The 23,660-nt window shown below is 35.3% G+C and overlaps 1 protein-coding gene across 10 annotated transcripts in view; it reads left to right on the top strand.

Moving 5' to 3' along the window:
• LOC114871438 (nuclear receptor coactivator 2) overlaps positions 1–23,660 on the top strand; it is a 131,331-nt gene that overhangs the window by 103,747 nt on the left and 3,924 nt on the right. For 4 of the 10 annotated variants that reach the window (XM_029177332.2, XM_029177329.2, XM_029177335.2 and 1 more), the window contains 16 exons: positions 450–627; positions 1,791–2,164; positions 2,619–2,848; positions 4,823–5,939; positions 6,583–6,705; positions 7,061–7,393; positions 7,527–7,805; positions 8,121–8,286; positions 8,879–9,054; positions 9,241–9,570; positions 9,749–9,861; positions 9,944–10,070; positions 10,412–10,697; positions 12,097–12,420; positions 17,489–17,665; positions 18,915–18,991. In XM_029177332.2, the coding sequence (XP_029033165.2) occupies positions 450–627; positions 1,791–2,164; positions 2,619–2,848; positions 4,823–5,939; positions 6,583–6,705; positions 7,061–7,393; positions 7,527–7,805; positions 8,121–8,286; positions 8,879–9,054; positions 9,241–9,570; positions 9,749–9,861; positions 9,944–10,070; positions 10,412–10,697; positions 12,097–12,420; positions 17,489–17,665; positions 18,915–18,991 (4,410 nt within the window). The remainder of the gene's footprint in view (positions 1–449; positions 628–1,790; positions 2,165–2,618; positions 2,849–4,822; positions 5,940–6,582; positions 6,706–7,060; positions 7,394–7,526; positions 7,806–8,120; positions 8,287–8,878; positions 9,055–9,240; positions 9,571–9,748; positions 9,862–9,943; positions 10,071–10,411; positions 10,698–12,096; positions 12,421–17,488; positions 17,666–18,914; positions 18,992–23,660) is intronic. The other 6 variants (XM_029177330.2, XM_029177338.2, XM_029177334.2 and 3 more) reach the window with 6 other exon arrangements.

Raw genomic sequence — 23,660 nt, 5'->3', positions numbered from 1 at the left:
AATCAAAGTCCATCAGTATATTCTGTTCTTGTTACTTTCGTTCGTCGATGTGCACCTGCAACATCCAGAACGTTTTCTTTCCTTTTTCAATTTTCTTTCTTTTTTTCTTTTTACCGGCTCTGCCCATTACGAAGGTCTAGCTGATTGAGTACTTTATTAAAATTAATTGAGGTTAAATTGAGGTTTAATGTTGAACCGTGAACGGATACAGATCCACGTAGTATTTCCTAGTAGAATAAAGGTTTAATACGACAACAACAGAAAATACCTTTCTGTTCATTGTATTAATTTTTTTATTACTTAAGTTGTGTATCATAATTCACGTGAATCTGTTGATTCATCAAGCTTGAAAATTTCTGCTGAATCATTTAGAAAATATTTCAACGTAATTCTATCAACGAGACAACGAATCTTTCCAATTGTGTTAACACCCCTGAACTTTTATCTAGGCGTTAGATGGCTTTCTGTTTGTTGTAAATACGGAGGGACGAGTGGAGTACGTAACGGATAACGTAACACAATATATAAATTATACGAAGGACGATGTGCTCGGCAAGGATATTTATAATATTATTCATCATGGAGACCACAACACCTTCATGCCTAGCTTGTGCCCTGTGTCATTAGGTTTGTATATCTCAAAACCAACGATTATTCTCCTCTTACTATCATTTCGGATATCAATCTCCTTCCTCCTCCATGTTCTTACAAATTTGTTCTTCTTAAAAGGAACGAAAGATCGAACGATGCATTTAGATTAATCCTTGAACAACGAGATCCAAACTTACAAAACATATATGTATAAGAATATTCACCTAAAGTTGAATGTATCATTTTTAAAGGAAAGAGTTTCATATATTGTAAGAATAATTTTTCAAGGAACAATGTAAAATTTAGAAAATGAAAATAATATGAAATACATAATTACATTAAAATTGGGGCTCTCTCCATGGTCCGCCGTACGAACATTACGATGGAATCATCTTTCCACGAGCACACGATAATACGATCATTTACGAGTGCGTTTCGTATGCGTCAGGCTAGTTATGATAATGTAACTTTAGCATCTATTTACCGGGTGGATCGCGCACGTGTACTTTTCAGTTTATCTCTTCGGCTTTTGTTATGAAGTTCGACGGTTGCGAAACGGAAAGATTTATCTTATGCGATGGAAGGGGACAGTTTTAAAATTCTCGAACGCAGCAGAAATCCGATGCCATCGGTGTCGTTGTGGCTTCGACAGGCTTGACTTTCCGATCTCTGTCAGGGCACGCAAAATTTCATTCGGTATTAATGACAATTTATTATACAACTGCGATCATACTTAATTCAAGTATGCGTAGAAATAATTATCTGGTTTGAAGGAAAAATTGTAGTCACTCTCTAATACTTTCATCCATAATAAAAAAAAAAAAAATTAGAAAGATATGTTTCATGTATTTTTCAGGATTATAAATTTCCAATAGTAAGTTACAAAATAAAATACATCAAGTGGTACAATTTAGATTAGTAGACAAGTCACATATGGCACATCTTGAAACACGAAGTACATACATAAGTACTTACGAACTAGTAATACAAATATATTTCTTGTGATCAGTTTCATAAAGTCTATTCATTAAAAAATAGGCTAGATTTTGATTATAAATTTTCGATGAAGTATAATTCTCTCCCGAATCTCTCCCGTGTCTCCCTCGTCTCTCCCGTTTCTTCCAAGTCCATGTTTTCATACAGTAATTTCTGTTATCCTAGATAAACACGGTAGAAAGTAATAAAATTGTTTGATTCAGGCTGGACGAGCGAGCCGCAGCCCCAAACGAGGAATCGTACCTTCAATTGCCGCTTCTTGGTGAAGCCTCCTGATGATAAAGAAGAGACTATGGAAGAGAAGCAGCAACGAGTATCGAAATACGAGTCTATGCAGATCTGTTCAGCTCTTTTGCCAAGTAATAGCGATCGTCTGGAGAGCGGTGACGTATCATCCGAATCCTCGGACATCGGTCCTTGCGTAATGTGCGTGGCTCGCAGGATACCACCGAACGAGAAACCGATTGGTACCCCCATCGAGCAGTTCACTGTCAAGCTGGACACCGCGGGCAAGATTATCGCGGTTGATGTCAGCTGGCTGTCGCCCCCTTACTCCAAGTACCTAAGCAAGGTAAGGGTACGTAAGATTCCTCATCTATCTATTAATGATGGTGACAAAAGTCAGAATATAATATTATTTGCTTGTGGAAAGGGTGTATTTGGAGCCCCTAAAACCAAGAAGAGAGGAAGTCCTTAAAATTACTGAAACTATATTATTTTCATAAAAAAGCGTTATAATTGTTACATATGAAGTTTGATCTTTCTAAGATTAACCCTCGGGCGACGGATCACGGAGAGAGTCACACTTTCAATTTAATTTTAAATATATTTCATATTATCATTGGGTTTTTGTATTTTTTTTTTTGTAAATTTGAGTCACAATTGACCTAAGCTTTGCTCTTCAAGGGTTAATAATAGCAAATTTTTTTAAATTTCACTTGTACCATTACGACTTTCAACCCATCAATTAATAACATCTATGGTATCTGAGAGTTGGTATTAAGAATGATATTTTCTAATCTTTGTTACAGGACCTGATTGGCACTACAATAAAGGATGTGTGCCACCCTCATGATCTCAGTAAGCTAACTGCACATTTGAACGATACGCTTCAAGTCGGTGAGAGTACCAGCGGTGTGTACCGGCTACGCGTTAGTCCTGATAAGTTCCTTAACATTCAAACAAAGTCAAAACTTTTCAAAGCAAATGTGATGAATACACACGATACCGACTTCATTATGGCCACCAATTCCATCATCGGGTAAGTTGAACCATTCTTCGTCCTTTTCTATTTCTATTGTTTACTCGTTAAATATGAACGTGTACCTTCAAGATTCATTCAACAACGGATTAATACGTAATTCTTTAACCCTGAATATTTATATTCTCTGATATATCAGTAAGTTTTTTTTTTTTTTTCAAAAGAAGGAATAGTTAATCTGAGGTTGAGTGTATTCCAAACATTGATTACCAAAGTGACATAAAATAAAGGATAACTTAAATTAAATCAAGGAATAAATAATTCTTGTATTTTTATATTAATTGAAATGCTGTGGTACTCAATGTATTGATGTTAGTTAAAGATAATTATGTAAATGGTTAATATTAAATAGAACCTAGTGGAACTTCAGTTAATCCAAGTAATACTGAATTAGTGATACAACTTATTAACGATTTGAAGTTATCAAGATCAGTGTATTTTCCAGCACTCGATAATCGACGTTCCACTAGGTAATTAAGTTAATTTACTGTTCCTTCGCTTAATTACTTTCCTATTTGAAATACATAGGCAAGGGTGACTATATCTACACGACATGTTTCCACCTTATGAATTTCCCGCTGCATTAGGTTTCTGCTAATGTATTCTGTTCACCTAATTTCTCCGTGTTTATCTTATATCCGTTGCTTCAGTAACATTATCGAGCTAACTCAAATACTTACACCAAAAAATTAAAAAAACAAAAAACAATCAAGATCGAAGGAAAAGAAATATAAAACAGAAAAAGTAAAAAAATCTTAACGCGAATTAATTTGAAAAAATTGTAGGAAAGGATATTCGAAATTCCGATTTAATCCACGTCGAATTTTATTGTTGTACAATCTTTTTGTGGTATTTTTCTTCCTGTTTTTTTTTTTTAGGTTTTTACAAAATCTTGCATGTTCCGCGACACACACGGGTTTTCTTCTTTCGGTGTTGGAGATCTGGCCACTCTTGAAATTGAAACGATTTTCCCTCACTATGTTTTATCACCGTCGTCGTGTGATTACCATCTCGTTTACGCTTCTTAACGCTTCGTCTGTTAATAATTACTATATACCACACGCTGGTTTTTAATCGTACCTCACCGCACACATACATTTTCGGTGTTTGTCTACACACGATCACACTTTTCATCGCATTGTCGTGAACACTGGAATGGCAAAGGTTGCGATAGATTGATAAAATAATTACAATAAATTCTTCCGTGATTTTTGCCATTTTCAATCTCGATTTACAAATTTCGTGACGTTTGTAGAAATGTATACGAAAGAAGAGGTGATCGCAAGACGATCGTGATTGATCGTGACTAATTATTTTTCATTGAAATCGAACACTGTGAGAAAGTAAATTAAAATATAAAAGATACGAATTTGTTGGTCGGATACGATCGCGTTCCCGTTCAAAGTAATTTCTGCGCTCACCTCGAGGTATTTGCGATATCGAGTCATATAGAACGTTCGAGGTGCAAGTACTTAGCGAAAGTAAGATTTACAGTGGTCACTGTGCAGTGAAGTAAGTCTTACTTACGCTTGTGTGCCACTTACAACAGGGTATCAAGGTGGCTCGATTGATGCTCAAGGTTTCTCTCTCGGTAAACAGTGCGCGAGATACGAGGAACGTTATATTTCTATATACTTTTCCAAAGACCTCTTTTTCTCGGTGTTCCAACGACATTGTATCATCTGGCTTAAGCGTTTCATCGTCAATCTTCTCGTTGCAAACGCGGAGCATACATTTCTCCATTCGAATTTTTAAAGAACAAATAATTCGGCAAAGAATAATACTTAACCCCTGTTACCGAGCACTGTTCACCGTAAATCGCTGAAATAAGAACCTTGTGATAATAGAGTAATGCTTAGTGTTAGACTAAAAAAAAAGAAGAAGAAAAAATGCAAAAAAAAAAAAACAAAAAGTGTTTTTTTAAATGGTAACTGGCAAATACATGTGTTTGTTTTGTTTCTTGTCCATTGATAGGGACAATGACTTAACGCCTATCGAGGGTGGTCAGCTTTCCAACAACAAAGTGTGCTCTGGACACTCTAGTAACCGTTGTGCGAATAATAGTAATAATAATAATGGTAACAATAACAATAACGTGGGTGGCCCGCTGATGTCCGTGGCGCATCTGAACGGTCAAGTGAGTGGTATCAGTGGTCGGGGGTTGGCTGGTACGTCGTCGTCGTCGTCAGCGTCGTCGCATGGCGGCGGTGTTGCGACATCGTCGAACTCGATAGTGTTTAGCGCGGGCGAGTCTTGCAACAACCCCCTGCCGTCGCTAAGTACAAGTAATCCGTTCAACCACTTTTCGGGGAACATGGACTTGGAATTCGAGCTGTTCCCCAGTTCCACATGGGACTTGGATAGTAGCAGCGGGTGGGCAGATAGGCCCGAATCGAGAGCTAGCGGGCCACCAAATTCACGACCACCTTCCCAGCCAGCCCCGACATCTCCGAGTCCCCAGGGAACGTTCTCCTCTAATTCAGCGGTGGCGCCTCACTGCAGTCCCATGCGCGCGTTCAGCCCGACCTCAGGCAACGCAGCTCACACCTTCAGTAATTCGTTCCCCTTCAGTCCGCTTCAGGAATCACAGACGTCATCCTTGACCAACAGCGGTGCTAGTAGTGTTAGTGCCAACGGGTCAGCTGCGCTTACCCCGAAACGTCAGGATGATGGGAAGACCGGATGTTCGACCGGGAACAACCAATCCCCCATGGACACAAGCGGGAACGCGAGAAACAACTCGAGCAACGTGGCCGGGACCGCTACCACCGCCGGTCAACAACAGACCACCGTCGTCGGGGTGACCGCGACCGTTGTCGAAACTCAGAACAGTGTTGTGTCCACCGAGTCCGGTAGATTGAGAAACTTATTGACCAAGGGCGCTAGTGCTAGTGAGGACAGTCAGGACAATACGAATAACGATTCCGAGAACCAAAATAAGCATAGGATATTAAAGACCTTGTTGAATCAACAAGACGAGGACGATTTTCATCCGGAGCATAATAATAAAGTGCGAACCAGTCCTAGTAACATGCCGAAACCGAGCATGGACCATTCGAAATCTTCGCTTGGAAATAATATGCTGCTACAGGTAAACCAGCTGATCTATGGATCGAACTCGATTTAAAGGACCACTGGTGTCTCCGTTCATCCAATCCGAATAACATTCTTAAGGTTTCCATTCTTTGGATTTTCACTGTTACTACTGTTTAACTGTCTAATGGTACAATACATATCGGATGATTTATAAATAATATTTAAAGAAATAGTTTAGAATTTTTAAAAAATGGAAATGTGTATAAAACTTTCATTCTCGTTATATCAGCTGTTGGAAGATTCAAACTTTTAAATCTCTCAAATTCCTGAAGAAGTTAACTGGTGAAACTTTGGGATGTTTATCCCACCGAACACAGCTTAAATCCAAGAACTTTAAACAGTACCGACCGTGATAGTCTAATCCTTTACGCGAACTTTTTTTCTTTCTTAATTCACTCCGCTTCGAGTCAAACACAATCAACCAATACTTATTTTTCCATACTAACAATTTAGTGTTATTGAGATGTGCTGTTTTATAGTTATGAAGCCTATAAAAGAACAGGCCCTAGTAGAAAAATAATTATTGCTTGATTGCGAGAAACGTTTTCTTTTTCTCCTTTTTTTTTTTTATTTTTTAAATAGTTATGATTAGTAACGCGTTATTCCTCAATGCTATAATGCGACCAATTTCTTTCAAGTTATTAAATGAGAAAAACGATGACGAGGATGAAGAGGCTCGCGCCGGTTTCAAGAAACGGAACGAACTTTTGCAACAGCTCCTGAAAGACCAAGACGACGAGAGGAAAGTACAAGAGCAACAGGTAAGTGGCTATAAAATTAGCTTGTTTTAGCACAGTTTTATAGATTTATGGACAAGATTAGTTTTTATGTTCATGGAAACAACCTAGATAATCTTTTGATCTTGTTCAATGAAATGTTTTCATTTAAAACGTTGACGACTGATTACTCGGTAAATTATTTTTCAAATTATAATTACTATATGGTTCATTGAATAGAAACACAGAATACTGTCATAAAAGGTTAAACACCGATATTAGAAATATTTGACACCAGTCGTCAAAGTGTTAACGTCCTTCTACAGAGTCATCAAGTTTTTCTTTCTGATTGCGTCAATTTACAAAAAAATCACAATGTAATATATTCCTCGTTGAACAGTGCAAGTCACAGAATCGGGAAGAAGATCCTCTTTTGCGAAGTCTTGGCTTTCGAAACACCACGCCATCCCCGTCTCAATCGGGTGACAATGTTGGTCTCGGTGGTTCGACCCAGGTCGGTCAGAAGAGACCCGGCGAGGATGGCGATTTAAACATAGCTGTGAAACGTCCTATGGACGGTTCGCACCAGGTATCCTCATCGGGTACGTCCACCAACACGACCAGTAAACTCTGGGAGAAGAACAAGATGTTGGCTTCGTTGCTAGCTAAACAACCTCCTCAACCAACCACTATCCCACCAATACCTGCATCTGTGATATCGGCAACGCCACAGGTAATTAGAATGATTAATTGTTCCTTATTTGCATTAACACTGTCACAGTGAAAATGGACATACATACGTATGCCTATTATGATTTGTTTTGTGGTGAAAATTAATTCAAATAATGTTTGTGTTTGTTGTACAGGATAAGCTGTTGCGCATAGGATTGAAGCCACAACAGCAGTCACAGCAGTCACAATCACAGTCGCAACAGCAGCAACAGCAACAGCAGCAGCAGCAGCAGCAGCAACAACAACAGCAGCAACAGCAACAGCAGCAACCCTGGACGGGTGGTAGCATGCAGTCGGTTGGTGGTAATACGATAACGACAACTGCAACTTCCGCGCGTACTCCTCTCCAAAGCCAGTCGAGACAACTACCTCGTCAAACAACCAATACCTACCTCACTCATATGCTAAGTCAGGTAAATATTGTTTTATTACATTATAAATAGTTGTGTGTAATCTATTATACCCAATTTAAAACACCAGTTTTATCAAAAAACTAATTTACCTAGAGTTTACCTAAATCCCAGTCCCACTAAAGATGTCCTTGAGCAAAATATTCTGGAAGTGACGCATGGTACATCGGAAACATTGTTAGTAGTTAGAGCAATTACATGAAATATTACTAATTGTATTAGTATTATAAAATAGAGATTTTAAGTTTTCCATTAATATGTACAATATAATGTAATATCATCGAGATGTGTATTTGCAAATTCTCTATGTTTATATAGCAACAAAGACCCCAAATGGGTCAGATGGATTCGGAATTTACGGGCAGCGGGGAGTATCGTCATACAAATGCAGATCCAACCGGTTGGGACAATCAGTCATCAGATCCTGATCTTTCCGATATTTTGGATCAAGTGATCGAATTCGTACCAGACGAAGCTATCACAGGTATAGAATTAAACAATGAATGATTTCCAGCTAACCATACTAGAATTTCAGAAATTCTAAAGCAATTTTTGGAGTGCAATGCATACTATTGAAATTTAGAAAAAAAATTAGGATTTCTTCAGTGGAAAATAAACTAATGAAATAAGAGTAGGGTTTGTTAAATCTCAGTGTGGCAGATAAGGATTAACCATTAAAACAATTGGCGTTTGAACATTTATTTTTAAATTAAAAATAAATAAATGAAAAATAAATTAACATATAGAATTACCTTTTATCATGATAAACGTTGACGTATGGTAAATTAAAAAATTTGAAATCGTATTTTCTGGATGGATTTTCGTTGTTTTACCGATCAATATTGCTTGAATTCACGAGTATCTAAATAATAAAAACTAGCGATTTTTAAAAACATTTCCTAAGTTTCATATATTGTATACATACATATTACATCTTTCGCTGCCACAGCCTAATAATTGTATACCTTTTTACTGTCTTTAACAAATTTTCTGAAGCTAACAATATTCACGAACGGGTGTCTTGCCGCGTGACAGCGAAAGTGGTACCATTATGGACAATAATTTTTATTCAATAGATTCGTCTGCGATAGCAAATCTCTTAGATGCGATCGAAGCACCGCAGAACAACGCGTTGAACGAGAAGATGGCGATTAACGCGATACAAAAGTCGTTGATGTTATTCGAGACTGCCGTAAATCCAACGTCTTCCACCATAACAATTCCTGGCACACCTCCAGCTTACTCCACCACGGTAAGTTGATATCCTTTCGCATTATTTTTTTTTTATAACATGCTTGTAATAATCATAATAAGTATCCTTACCACCATCAAACCATTCTGACAGTTCTCACTTGTATAGCTGTTACCATGGCATGTACTTGTTAAAACCTGTTACCTGATTTGATGTGATTAATAATTACGAGTAATATCATTTCAGTTGGTTACCACACCCGTAACGACGAGCCATAGTTACCAACCACCGCCGATGTATCAACAACAGCCAAGGATGAGGTTGAACACTCAGCCAGGTGTCAGACAAACGACCACTCAATTCACGCAGCAGCAACAGTTACAGTTACAACAACAACGTACAAAATTGATACAACAACAACAGCAACAACAATTGAAACAGAGGCTACTGCAACAACAACAACAGCAACAGTTACTTATTCCTTCCAATGCTACAGCTACGGACCAAATTACCACCGGCATTCATAATATTGATAACCTTCTGAACAATACTGTTGCACCAAACGTGTCGTTACAGGTAATTATAGAGATGTTTTTATGTTAATAATATAAGGTAGAAATTCGAAGATTAACTATTTGTATCTATAATACTTAAAGCTTCAATGTTTCTTATTATAAGTCTTCTTTTTCAATCTAACGTTCAATGCGTTAATTGAAATGATATAGTACATTAAAAAAAAAAATTCTATTTCCAGCGGTCGAGTGTCCCAGATTCGCAAGTATCTCCAGGTTATGGGGGATCCGTCCAGATGCCTTCCGGTCACCGACTTGCCCACTCGTACTCACATCCTTCAACGTTACCACAGCAGTAAGTGCATGTCGCACGCGATCCTATTATAATTCAAGCAAATAATATTATCGTTATCTAACGGGCGCCTCTTTATTTCTAGCCCCATTGTAAACAATAATTTTAACAGTGGTCAACAAGTGTCCGCCGCAGCTCGACTGTCACCGCATTCTCCCGCTGGTATCTTATCGTTCACTCATCCACAGCCGTTGTCACCACGGGTGACGCAAGTACGTTTCACCAGTTGTTTAATTAGACGAGGCGTCCTAAATGCCTGTCGCGTAGTTTCATTTTTATTTTTAAGTTTTATTTCTGTTCCATCGGAGGAGGGTGCATGCACAACAACTGTACAATTCTGTTTCTCTTTGCTCCATTAATCCCGCGCCTCTTAAGCCGCGTTTACACTAGTAAAAATTTAATGTTGTATTATCGTTTGTGTATTCTGTAATCAACGGACGACATACATTTTGACTAACGCAGACCCCGGCCTTTAACATTATACTTTTCCGATTCAGACACGAGAATTTTTAATTTCTTCTTCTTCTTTTTTTTTTTACGTTTTATGATAAAGGGCAACTATGGTAATACCCCGAGATTATTCAACGTTAACCAGGTGAGATCGCAGCAACAGCCCACCGTGCAGCAGCAGCTGCAGCAACAACAGAGATCGATGCCGTCGCCGGGTACTCCAGCGTCTGCACGACAATCTCCGTTTCCGGCGGAAACCTTTCCTCCACCCACCTCTCCTACAGCCAGCCAATTTCCACCCGGTCCTAATCCTGGCGCACCGAATCCTTCTGCCCAATATCGGTTGCAACGGACCACGTCTACGCCTTCAGCTACGACTCAGTTGCCAGGTAGGTTCCCTTTACAATTATACTAATTATTTCACATTACCATCGTATTTTACGGTTATTTGTATGTAATATCTAGAGAGAACCATTTTGTTGTCGATACTGCTGATTGTGTAAACGGGTCGCGTTCAATTGCGTGCGAACTACATTATCTTCAACCATGTAAACATGTGATATTCTTTTTTTTTTTCTTTTTTTTTTTCTAATGTGTGTGTAACGTGTAAAATTATGCATTGAGCATTTAGGAAGGTTCGTAGATGACCGACTTATTACGTGTGTAATTAACTTGAAATTTATTTCATATTCTCGCGTAAACTGTACGGGAAATCAGAGACTGTGACCGAGTCGTCGTATTATTATAATATCGGTGTGGTTAATTTAAAATATTTTTAAATTAAAAATATACTATACGTATCTACATGGAACGGAAGGTGTGATTTAAATAAATACTTTATTAAAGTAGGTAAGTATGGAATCGATTAAAGTATGTGTTTCTCTATTTCTGTTCAATATTCGAAGATGGAACGAGTACGATTAGATTAGATAGTTGTGCGTATATAGATATTATTAGTCACATTTGTGTCTAAACTTACTTTTTTATCATATTAGTGTTTCAACTACCGTTTATGTTCGTGTTTCTTATCGCAGATTACTCAAGATAATTTTACAAAATTTAGTTTTTTTTCTTACAAATACATTAAGTTACGAATTTTTGATTTTTTAAAAGTATTACCGTGCAAATTGTAACTTCAGTACCTTCTTATACACTTAAAGTATTTAATAGATCAAGTATAAATATTATATCGTCCGGAAAATTCCTGTTGTTTTCAAAGTACAAAAATGTTCTATAAATACATAACTGAAAAGTACGAATAACAAAGTAAATATTAGGTAATTCAAATTTTCCCACGTAGATGTTTATACACAAGTGATGGGAGGCGATTGACGTATACGTATATATGGGGCCTGCTCCCTTGTATCGTCATTCTCCCAAGGGAAACCTAGGGGGAAACCCGGGAATGAGAGGCATCGCTATTTTCTCCATAGAAGCTTGATTTGATCGTGAATGTACTTGAATAACAAATAAGTCCACTCAAATGAAACGTTTCTTTATTATTCAATAAAGATGTAATAAATTTGAACCAACATGAACTTTCCGTACAATCTAATTCTCCGTTATTTTCAATACATCGTTCATAAAATGAACTAGCATCATAAAAATTGTACCGCATAATCAAACATACATATAGGAAATGTTAAAAGCGTGTTAATTTCGATGAGACCGCGTCGAAGCATGGAAGGAAGCATATAGAATAAAAAAAGAAAAGAAACGTTTGTTAAAAAAGTAAAGAAAAATGAAAAGAAGTAAGGAAGAAGAAGATAGACACGATTGATGTTGCAGGTGGGGTCGGTTCGCCCCGGCACTACGGCGGAGTGAGTAAGGAACAACCTCTTCTTTCACCTAGTCATCCACATTCGGGTTGCAACCCGGCAACACCGACTCACAATCAACACAACGTAACGAATACCCAACAACACTTCTCCAACCAACAACATTCTTCTATGATATACCACACGACAGCCAATACTATCAACACAGCTGACATGCAGAACAATCAGTTCTGTTACGATCGGACGTCTGTTCCACTCTATTCGTCAGGGCCTGGGGACACGCAGGATGCCAGGCCTCTGCCTCCCGGTAATCCTGTCAATCACCAATTGGGTGGTAAGTCATGTGACCAGTTAATGTCATGTGACCATCACTTCGTCATCATTACACCCCTACCCTCGTACGACCCCCTTTTTGTATCTAAACAACCTCGTATCACGAGACCTACCGCAAAAATGGCATGAGACATTGTTTGGTACATGGAAGCACATCATTCTATCACCATCCACCACCCCCTCATCGATGTGTACTATCTCAGTCATGTAAATACGATGATCGTCTTATCAATGTATCTTACCCGTTCATTAGGCCCTGCAAATCTTCATTTCTGTCTAATTATGGGAAAATGGTACGTATGTTGTTACGTGACTAATCAGACCCTAATGGGACACCCCGTGATTGTATTAAAATCATTCCAAATCATCTTGTATTCGATCTCCATCTCGTATCATTGCTTTGGCCTACAAGTCATAATGGTCGCTTTCGAGTTTCTTTAAAATTGATAGTTTATCATTTTGCAGAGTGTCTATTTATCAGATCTCATACTTTGCTCAAATCAGAGCTTTTCATTGGATAACACTTATGGATCGATAGATCAGCATCATTATCATTATCATCATCATCATCATGGTTTCCCTGCAGTTGTCATTCTACCATGCACCTTATAAGAAGACGCAGAGTAGCGTATCCAGTCGAAATAGCGCTAAATGTTGCATGGTGCTTTTGTTCATAGTTTGAAATTTGCCTATCATCGTAATCATTCCCGTGGAATGTACTCTTCGCTCGTTGTACGTAGCGAGTCGAGAAATGCTGATCCTTTCAATTTTGTTTAAAAGATACAAATGTGTTTATCGCGAAGGATAATTGCAATGTTTAAGTAATTTATATTTGTCAAAAATTCTAAAAAATTTCACTTTAATTGTATAATAATTTTAATTTAAATTATTAAGCGCCATGTTATAGCCCTGAATCAATGTTTGTTCTCCTTTTGTACCTTCTCCTTACAATTAAATGCTATTTGATTTTATTTAGTATAAATTGAATTTTTAAACCAAATTTATCAACCAAAAGGTAGCCCAGAAATCTTCGTCCCGTTCTGATGGCACCTTTGAATCTTTTAAACGTAAAAAGGAACATTTATCCATTAGTTTGCGAACTAACTTCAACTTCATGCTCTCTCTCATTAGGTATTCTTTTCATTTTGTAAATAACAAGCAATAATTGTTTCTAACCACCACAAAATTAATTTGTTAAGCCATCTGCTTGTCGAGACAAGCCCATCTTCATTGTATACGTGTAATAAAAAAAAAAGAGCCTTGTGTCTCCGGAAGAAATCGATTCACACCTGTGCTTTCCCAAGAATCGTGACATTTAACATAGTACAATTTCATTCCCCATGTACGACACACACTTTCTTTCACACTAATTTTCAGCGATACGAACACGATGTTCGATTCTGCACTCTCTACTTCTTGTTACAATTAGTGATAGAGAGACTACACTTGTTCTTTTTTTTTTATGGTGATTGTAGACACCGATGTACTTATGTAATGACATTAGTAGATAAGTCACGTAGGAGAGACTTTCCTTTGTATCATATCTTTCTTTAGGTACCTTTCTTATGATCCGTATGCGTTAAGATCACTGTATTACTTAAGGTGGACTGGAAACGGAAGCGGGCAAACTTTGTTGATTACATAATGATATATGTATTGAGAATTTTGACAATATACATAGGATTTGTAAATTTGATAATACGCAAGGTAGTCTAATTATTGCAATTGATTACAAGTAGTTCGATTATTGTAGTTGTTCATTTATCATTATATAAATGATTTTCTAAAGTCTATATGAATTTTAAAATTGTGATAACAATTATTAGACTCGCGACATTGACGTAAGTACCCTTATCATTTTAAAATTCGAAGATTCTAAAATTCTAAAATTCCGATGTTTTAATATTTTAATGTTCTAAAATTTCAAGGTCCTAACATTCTGTGGACTTGGCTTGAGATATTTAAAACCGTTAGAATGATCGTAGTAGTATTCGGAATTCCCTTGCCATTTTCATTTCTGAATTATTTCATTAAATTCAATTTGTAATATTAGTTATTAATAACTAACGTGGCAGCGAATGTGTTAATTTAGAAATTAGGTCCATTAATCATTCAATAATTAGCGGTAGTTCACATCCCCGCAATATTTTACATTTTAACGACGAATTGCCCATTTCCGTTTCAGAACATGTTCGCACTGTTTAGTGATTACCCTCCGGCACTTCCGGAACACGTAAATTAGCATCACTATCACTTGCACCACATATATGAAATTTGTGTTATAATAGCTAATACATACGTACTGCTGTTTCCATGTAAGACTGAATTTCTTGTACAATCGTGGTTTAACAATAATAAGGAGGAGTATTGCTATTTGAACGCTTAGAATACAATCCCTCGTTGTATCTTAATATTTTAAATAATCAATATGTTTTTGCAATTATTATTATTATTATTATTATTGTAAGATTTAAACTTATTTGAACAATGTTGAACATTTACTTAAAAGTTTGAATTTATAAATCCAAGTGATACGTTTAAAAATATTTTATGTATAATGTTACGAAAATATTTTTAAACAATACTTGCATCTCTTTTAAATGTAAAGAATGATATTTAGAAAATTCAAGAATTCAGTATTCGCACGAAAAGCGTTAATATCCTTTATCATATTTCTCTTTTAATTTCGTGTACTCACTTTGTGTTTTTAATTTTTTATACGCTTGTTGTATCACGCAATTTCATTAAGTTTTCTTTTCTCTTTGTGTTATCGTGTTATTAATCTTCGATCAAGTGGCAATTTTGTTGTACTAATTATTTTATGTTTGCGAATTATTCGATCGGTGTTAATTTATAATTGGAGCATGATCAACGCAGACAATCGATTCTTTCTTTATTTTTTTCATACAATTGAATTTCATAAAATTACCAATTATTTTATCATTATTAAATTTCAGTATGCACATTTTACGAATGTAGATGCATTCATTCTTTAGTTTATATATTTTCGAAATGATATATGATAAAAAGAAATTTCTGAGATGTAATAAGCACGATAATTTAAGAAAGATAAATATTTTTTTTTTTCAAGACAATTGCATTAACAAATAAATGCTATCGATAGAAATAGTTCTACATATATAATTATGTTAAGATAAGTACAGAATGTAATTAGTCCACTTTAATCATTCTCCAATCTAAATGCTCATCCGTATAACGAACCAGGTTCGCCGTTTAAGTCCACAATGTTAAAATAACAAAAAGAAAAGGTCTTACTAACAAAAACGCATTTATCATGTACGAAGTGCATCGAGCTTTTGTGATTAATCATCGTCACTAAACGCAGTGTTAAGCATTGTCGAGCACAGTGTACATATTAATGTCTGTCAAATCTCTGTCTTGTTTTTTTTTATTTTTTTTTTTTTAAGGCAAAATGTGTTTCAAGGGTTTTGGGATGTTTCAGGAGTTAACCGAACAATTTTTTCAGCATGGTTTAGTAGGTCATTTCGAATAATAAGGATGATGTGTGCTACAAGTCCTGATCTATTCATTATTAATTTATTTCACCTTTTAACTGGGAATGACGAGATAACTCGTCAATGGAAAATGCTTCTCTAGTCGGGAAGACGAGTTAATTCGTCATGAAATTTTGAAGACAATTCATGTAAATTTAAACTCGATACATCTTCAAGTTTCTAATTGGGCATGACGAATTAACTCGTCATATAACATTTGACAGAATATGCTTTCGGTAAGTTAGCTACCCCGTTAAGAAGTTAACAAAAAAAGAGAAGATTATACGCGCACGTAGTTGTAATCGAACAATAGTTCTATATTTTTAAAATGTTTTTACTTATATTTTATAATCAAGTAATTGATGAAAGAACAATCACTTTGTTATCATAACGCGCACGTAGAACTCTCTTTTCCTCCAAATAAATCAAGATCCATAGTATACATAGCTTTTTTTCGCTCAATGATTTGCTAAATATGTTGGAGAAATTGTTTTATTAACTTTTGAAACACCACGTATATGTGATCAAGCGATCCAAAGCTTCGTCTCAAAAAAATGTTTTATTTATTTATTTAATTTTTTTCTTCAATTTCTGTCTGTCTTTTCATCTAAGGATTTCATCGTGCTTTAACCCTTGCACTACTACGGACGACTATAATCACTTGCCATGAAGCAAAGCATTTCTATTTCAAAACCAAATAGCTGCGCTAAAAAATTTCTTATTGGAAACGAAATTTTATGAAGAAAATAATTTTATTCACATTTAGCTGTTACACTAGGTAATTTAACCCTTCTGAACAAACATTTTATACGGACACAGAAAATTTTGATAATAATATTAAATTTTGAGATCGGGTTGGATCGGGTGGGACTCCGAAAGATTGTCCTGCACATACATTTTGTTCGGGCACTCGTAATTTCGGGATCCAAACAGGACACGTGACCCAAAATTCAATCACATCCGATCATACACTTTCATACTTAAAAATTTAAAGTAAGTCTGAGAAACAATCGAGTCTCGAGATGATTTCTGGTCCCGAATTTGCGGGTACCCAAACAAATTTATGTGCAGGACAAATTGTGGAGATCCCTACAGAATTTTTCGCTTCGATTTTTCGTGATCTATCCAACGGTGTAGAGATCTTCAGGGAATTTTTTAACACTCTATATACCATACAAAAATTCATATCGAAGGGGTTGATATAAAATTATACAATTCCTCGCTGAGATGACTGTAGTTAAAGGGTTAAAGATCACGATAGATCCATGAGAAGAAATGTTCCGAATCAAAAGGAACGCATTTATTACGAGATAAGTCGTAATCTATCCGATGTTACTGCAATAATTATTGTAAATACCGCATTTTGTAATAAAGCATTCATCCTGTACCTTTGACTAACTTGTACGTAAACGGCTTGCACAATAAAACACACGATCTCCGATTAAATCACTCGAGGTATTGTTTATCGTTGGTATTTCGTTAGAATCAAAAGAGGATCGTTATCTGTTATTTGGATACTAGAAATGACGGGATGTTTGTTTCGTTTTGTCACAGGAAATGCCAGCAGCACGTCCGAGTTCGTGAGGCAAGAATTGAGAGCGATCGTTGGCGCAAGAACGCAACAACAACAACAACAAAGGGTACCTAACAACATTCAAAATAACCTTTCTGGTCAAGTATCTCAGGATGATCTTGATGCACTTGGTCTGACGTACGAGATGTCTCCTGCAGGTACGTAATTAAAAAAAAAAATAAAAGAAAGAAAGAAAACCCTTTCACCCTTTTTATAATAATACTTGCGCATTAATAGAAAGGGTTAAGAGTAGCGAGACAGAAATTACTTTGTACATAATCCTTTTTTTTTTTTAATTTCATTTAAATTTTTCGAAAATGAAAGGACATCGGTTGCGTTAAGACAGAAATACCATCGATTGTTTGTTAGTTGGATTAATTAAACTAATGGGAGGATTGTTTATTGATTTCAAGTTACTAGAGCTGTTACTTTGAGATACCCGGGTACCCATCGTATATAAACTGCATCCTCTGTAAGAGAAGTTGAAGTTAACAGAAGGAAAAGGGGACAACAGTTGTGGTCGCTGCCTATTTTTCTATTATGCGAGCTGAGAAGGGTGCTCCTTTGTACCCGAGTATTTTAAAGCAAGAGCTCTACTCGATACTAACCAGATTTCACGTTCTCTTCTTGTATATTGTATAGCATTGCGAAGCTCGGTTAGTTCTCTCAATTCTCGGCTTGTAAATAAAGTATCTGTGAGATTCTGAAAGCTGTGAAAAAGTATTACAGGGATTCTGCTAGCATTCGTATTCATTTTTCTGTGTATACTGTAACAAATTTCAAGAATCATTCGTTTAACTTGTTCATGTTTATCATTTCGTACGATGCAAGAATTGTAAGGCTTATCGTAGCAGATTATTTGTTAATCCATTGAAATTTGTTACTAAATTAAAAATACTGAGAAAACATTACAATTGTAATGGTCAAATGATACAATTGTAGAGCAGTAAATGATGCTAAAAGAACTGCTTTCTTTTTTTTTTATTTATAATTTAAAGCATAACTTCACCGTATATTCGACTGACATTTGTAAGAAAGATGTTTGAAAATTTTCAACTCGACTGTCAAATTTGATCAACAACTTCGCGTCGATTTTGTTCTGAATTTCGGGAATAATTTTCGAACATACGAAGATGGAATTGCAACCTTAATTTCGTCTCGTTGTCTCCTGTAAATGTGCCATAAATTCGCGATTACATTTCCTTTCCAGACACGCGAAATAACAATGCAAACTTTAATCTGAGAATAGTCTTATTCGAAAAATCGGAGACTCGAGTATTTATCTGATTCGCGAGAAATAATTTTCAAGAGGTTTGCCCGACACACTAGTCTGCTTCTTGTAAGAAAACGCATTATTTGTAATAAAAGACTGGTGGTAACCGCCTACTGTTACAATGTCCTAACTAGGTGAGGCTGTGGTTAGCGATGGCCCTGCAAAGAGCTGGGCCATTGGGAGTGCCGGAGGTGCCCCCTCGTCCTCCAGGGTAAGACCCTTCCGACAATTACTTTTACGTATATATATTATTATATATTTACTTATTTACTTTATCTATTTATTTATCATTATTTATTTTATTTATTTCTTTCTTTTTTTTTTTTGTCATTTGATTTTGTATGCGATGTCTTCCCTTCTTCGCTTGGCTTCAGAACTTATTGTGCACGAAATGTTTAATGATTATATTTATATACATACATATTATATTTTTATTTCTTTCTCTGTCTCTACGCACTGAGCGTAAAACTTGTAGGGGGTATTTTAGCGCTCTCTTTGCATGTGTCATTTTTGACGTTTACTATGTAATATCGTTCATTTATAATCTTATTTAGACGTAGCTACGTTCGATACACGCGTGTGTACTATCTGACTCGTGAAACAGTATTTCTCAGGCAACTTTTATTATTATTTTCTTTTTCGTTTCCTTTCTTTCTCAACTGTATCAACTTATCTTGATAGATCATTCTGAACTTTATACGATGTACAGCTGCGTGGACGTAGAAAGGATACACCAAGCCACCTTGTTTTATGACTTTCCTTCACTTTTTCCACCTTCACTTGCTGCAATTAGAGATCGCAGATTGATCGCAAATGTTTGATCGCGATACAAGTGAAAGTAACAATAGAAAAAAAAAAGGAATCATTGTGTTATAAATCAGAATATTATTTTAAACTGGAGGAACGTGGTAATTTATTTAATCTAAAACAATATTTAGAATGTTATACAACATATGTAAATTCTATTTACAGAAATCTATCAATGATTTTACTTTTAATTAAAAATCCTTCGTGAATAAAATTCATACAATTTTTTTAAGTACCTTATCGCGTTAGTCATATAATTTATTTTATTACAAATTGTTGTTTATTCAACTATTTATGTTGGATTTATTTTGGATTTGTTTCATTTTATCCTATTTCTTAATTTCGTGTTTTTTTTTTCTTTTTTATTGTTGTCTTTATATGCTCGAATCATTAGTGTACAGTATCGGACAAAGTAGGCTTCTCGAGGGAAAATGGCGATATAGGAGGAACAAGAATTCTCTAAATTAAATCTAAAGTGATTTAAAAACAAAATAATATTTTATTCTTAACTATTCGATATTACAAAATTCAGTATACCTATAACTGAATAGTACGAATAACCAAGTAAATATTGAAATATTCATAAACGTTATACGCGAGTGGTAGGAGGCCACAGACCTATACGGGGTTTCCTCGCCTATTGTTCTCAGGAACGTGTAGGGGTTGAGGTGGGAATCAGGGAAAGGGGTGATTTACGGTGAGGGCCAGAAACTCTGGAATCGGCGGAAGCCTACCGTGCTCGATGCTGTACAAAGGGCGTTTAATGATGTATTTATCTTTGATAATAAAAAGCTTTAAAGGTTTCAACATTTTATACGTATTTCAGTTCGAAAGGATTAAATAAACAAATAATGAAGTACAGATTAACATAATAATTACTACGTCACAAATAAAAAACATGTTAAGTATCAGTTAGATTTATTAAAAATAAAATTACTGCTTGACGTGATTTTTAATGAACTTTTAATAAGATAAAGTTTCTTGGGCCTGGTATATCGTTAGTCTGTCCACGTTGAAAAAAAAAAAAATTGTAGTAGATTTATTTTTTCTAAATGAACTTTTAATTATACCCGAATTTTACGGTAATCCGTGGAACATTTTCGGAAGTTTTACACTCAGTGGCAGAAATCGCAGATTTTCGTTTTTTTCTTTTTTTACATGTAACTATGTCAGATCGACTAATATAATTATCTCAAAATGAAACGAGTATTCTCGAAATAAATCTCGTAGAAGACTAATTTTCTTATTTTGTTTATTCTGTTAGATTGTATTAATTGCAAGTAACCACGCAAGTATTTCTTGTTGTTCGCGCATAAGACTAATGCAATGAATGAAATTTTTCATCTTTTTCAAAGAGAATTTTTCATTTTAGACAGCGCGGTATGTTCTGTCAGTTGATTAATGGTTTTGTGTACTCGTTCTTGTAGTGTACCATTTTAAAATGATATACTTATCAGGTATGAAGTTTCTTTTTATCTAAAAAATTTAAATCGTTATTTTCTTGTCGGAATATCCTTAATTACATTGTTGCTGGAGTGATCTTTCGGTGCTGTTATTCTTTACATTTATAAAAAGGAATTCTCTTATCGTTGCATCGAGCGTAAAAAGAAATGTATCCTCTTTATTCTACAGGGTGATGGTGCCGTTAAGCTTCAGCTCATTTCGAAGTAATCAGTATTAATCACACTGGCATTGTTGTATCGTGTAACGTACATTTAGTATTGTAATGCTTTTTCACAGTGAGCCAAATAGAAAGCTAAGCGGATAGAGCTCTTTTTTTTTTACTATCTCTTTTCGTAAGCTGATTGCTCTCGTTCCATGAGGCAGAACTGTGTCAATTCCTCGCCGATGAACCGGAAGTGCGCCCAAGAAAACGCAACGGGCCCGAATAGACCAATCATTTTAGAATACCAACCGATTTGGTATACAAATTTTTATATTATTATTCATCATTTTCGAACTCCAACAAATTTCATAGGTGTGACTTAAAATTAACCCGGCCACGTCGCTGGAGTTTTGAGAATGCAAACAATTTCAATTTTCAAATTTAAGCTTTCAATTTGCTATTTTATATTATTAATATCGCAATAATGCTATTTAAAATTTGTGTGACAGGCGTCGGCCATTATTGATCCTCGTGGCAGTAATATGTTAAAAATACTACGTTTATCGAATATAGCTCTGAATATTTTCATTAAACCGACTTCGGTAAATCGACTGTCAGATTATCTGTCAATTCGAGTGTTGCTGACTGACGGTGATTAATGTATCATGAAGTATTTAAAATTATAATTTTCGATCGGTAGTAAATGAGACTGATCTGACGTGAATTAACTCGTTCAACTCGACGTTGATTTCAATGCAAATTTTCATGCTGTTGAAACTTGACTAATTCATCATATTCTGAACCTTAGTATTTCTCTTTCAATTAAAAAAGAATGTGCACATCACCTTAATCTTTTAATTATCATTATTTTCTTTTTGTATAAAGTGTTTGATGTTATTAAAAATAATAATAATAAAATTGAAGCTCTTATTTGCTTTTTACTGTACGAAATTCAAAATTCTAATAATGACTCTCATTAGAACTGTGCGAGAATTCGAAAATATTGAATACCCGATACCCGGACGGGTACCAGGAATTGTTTTCGTACTTTACATAAGAAAAAAGGTTTGTAAAATGATACAAGTTAAATGACAAAAACAAAACCTGTAATGTTATCGGCTACTGTGAGTTGAACTTGTTAATGGCATTCAGAGATCGGCGATTAATGTAAACGATCAATATTATCGTGCTCGCGATCAATGACAATTATTACTTTGTAAAATCTAATATATATGTTTCTCTTTCTTATTTGCATACTAGTTGAAAGATCGAGCCTGCGTAAGCTAAAGGAAGCAAGCAAGCCTGACAATCTTTCAACGCCACGCGATGTTCGTAATGTAGTAGCTTTTTAACAGTCTGCAAAATAACTGCTTTTTTTATAAGAAGAAGAAGAAAGAAAAGATAGAAACGGAAACAAGAGTTCCATTTCTTTCTTCGTTCGTGGTCTGTCGTTTGTTAAGGCTGTCGTTAAATCACGACGTCCAAATTGATTATCTCTTTCTCTTCCTTTTTTTTTTTTTTTTATTAATGTCATTAGATTAGCGGCCTTTGGTGTGCATTGGAACATTGGATGTGTAGCGAACATATGTGGCTTCAGTATAGTTTCTCTTTTTGAGTTTTGACTTTGCGTTTGCCTCCGCTGGAGCATTTTTATTTTAATTTTTTTTTTTATTAGGAACTGTACCGCGATCGACTCGACGTCGAGAACTTGTCAAAGAGTTCCTCTTTTTCATTCCGTTCGTTGATCTTAGAAAGAACAACGAAATACTGTGAATATTTAAAATTTTCAAACAGTAATTCATTCATATTTTCAAAGCATTTTTATAATTTAATACAAGTTTGAAGAATACAAGTAAGTACATTTAAAAGTGCATAACTTGAAAGGAAATATTTCCAATCTAATAAATTCACATTGGTTCGTTATTAAACAAATTGCTTTTAATTTCATTTTTTATTTAGAATAAATATACAAAAGTTTTGAATATTCACAGTACATCGGTTTCAACATGCAGTGTCTCGATTTCGGGTTTAATATAAAATAATCAGAATGTTGGTAATGTTGATCAAATAATAAATTTCGAAATACAAAATTTTTTAATAGGCGTATCAAAAGGGAGACATCACCTTTTTCCCTGGGGAAACCTACTAAACTCGATCCTGTGTACATTATATCATAATAATATTAAATTTCAAATACTTATTCACATCACTCATTTATGATGATGAATTAAATAACGAACTTGACATTTCATATAATTAATATTTTATTGAACCAAGCAGAATCTAATACACCTTATAATAATTATGAATTATATCATATAATTTGATACGTTTTTTTCTAATTCAACATTACCTACATTCTGAATTGACGAATCCCTTAAAAAAGAACTGGACTAGTGTCTTTAGCCCTTTGTCTTACGAGCTTCTCACTAGTCAAATAATATTTTCATTAATAAGTCAAGTATTT

The sequence above is a fragment of the Osmia bicornis genome, chromosome 2 (assembly GCF_907164935.1).
Source record: "Osmia bicornis bicornis chromosome 2, iOsmBic2.1, whole genome shotgun sequence".
NCBI lineage: Eukaryota > Metazoa > Arthropoda > Insecta > Hymenoptera > Megachilidae > Osmia > Osmia bicornis.
The sequence above is the reverse complement of the archived record's forward strand: the minus strand, read 5'-3'. Positions and strand labels throughout refer to the sequence as shown.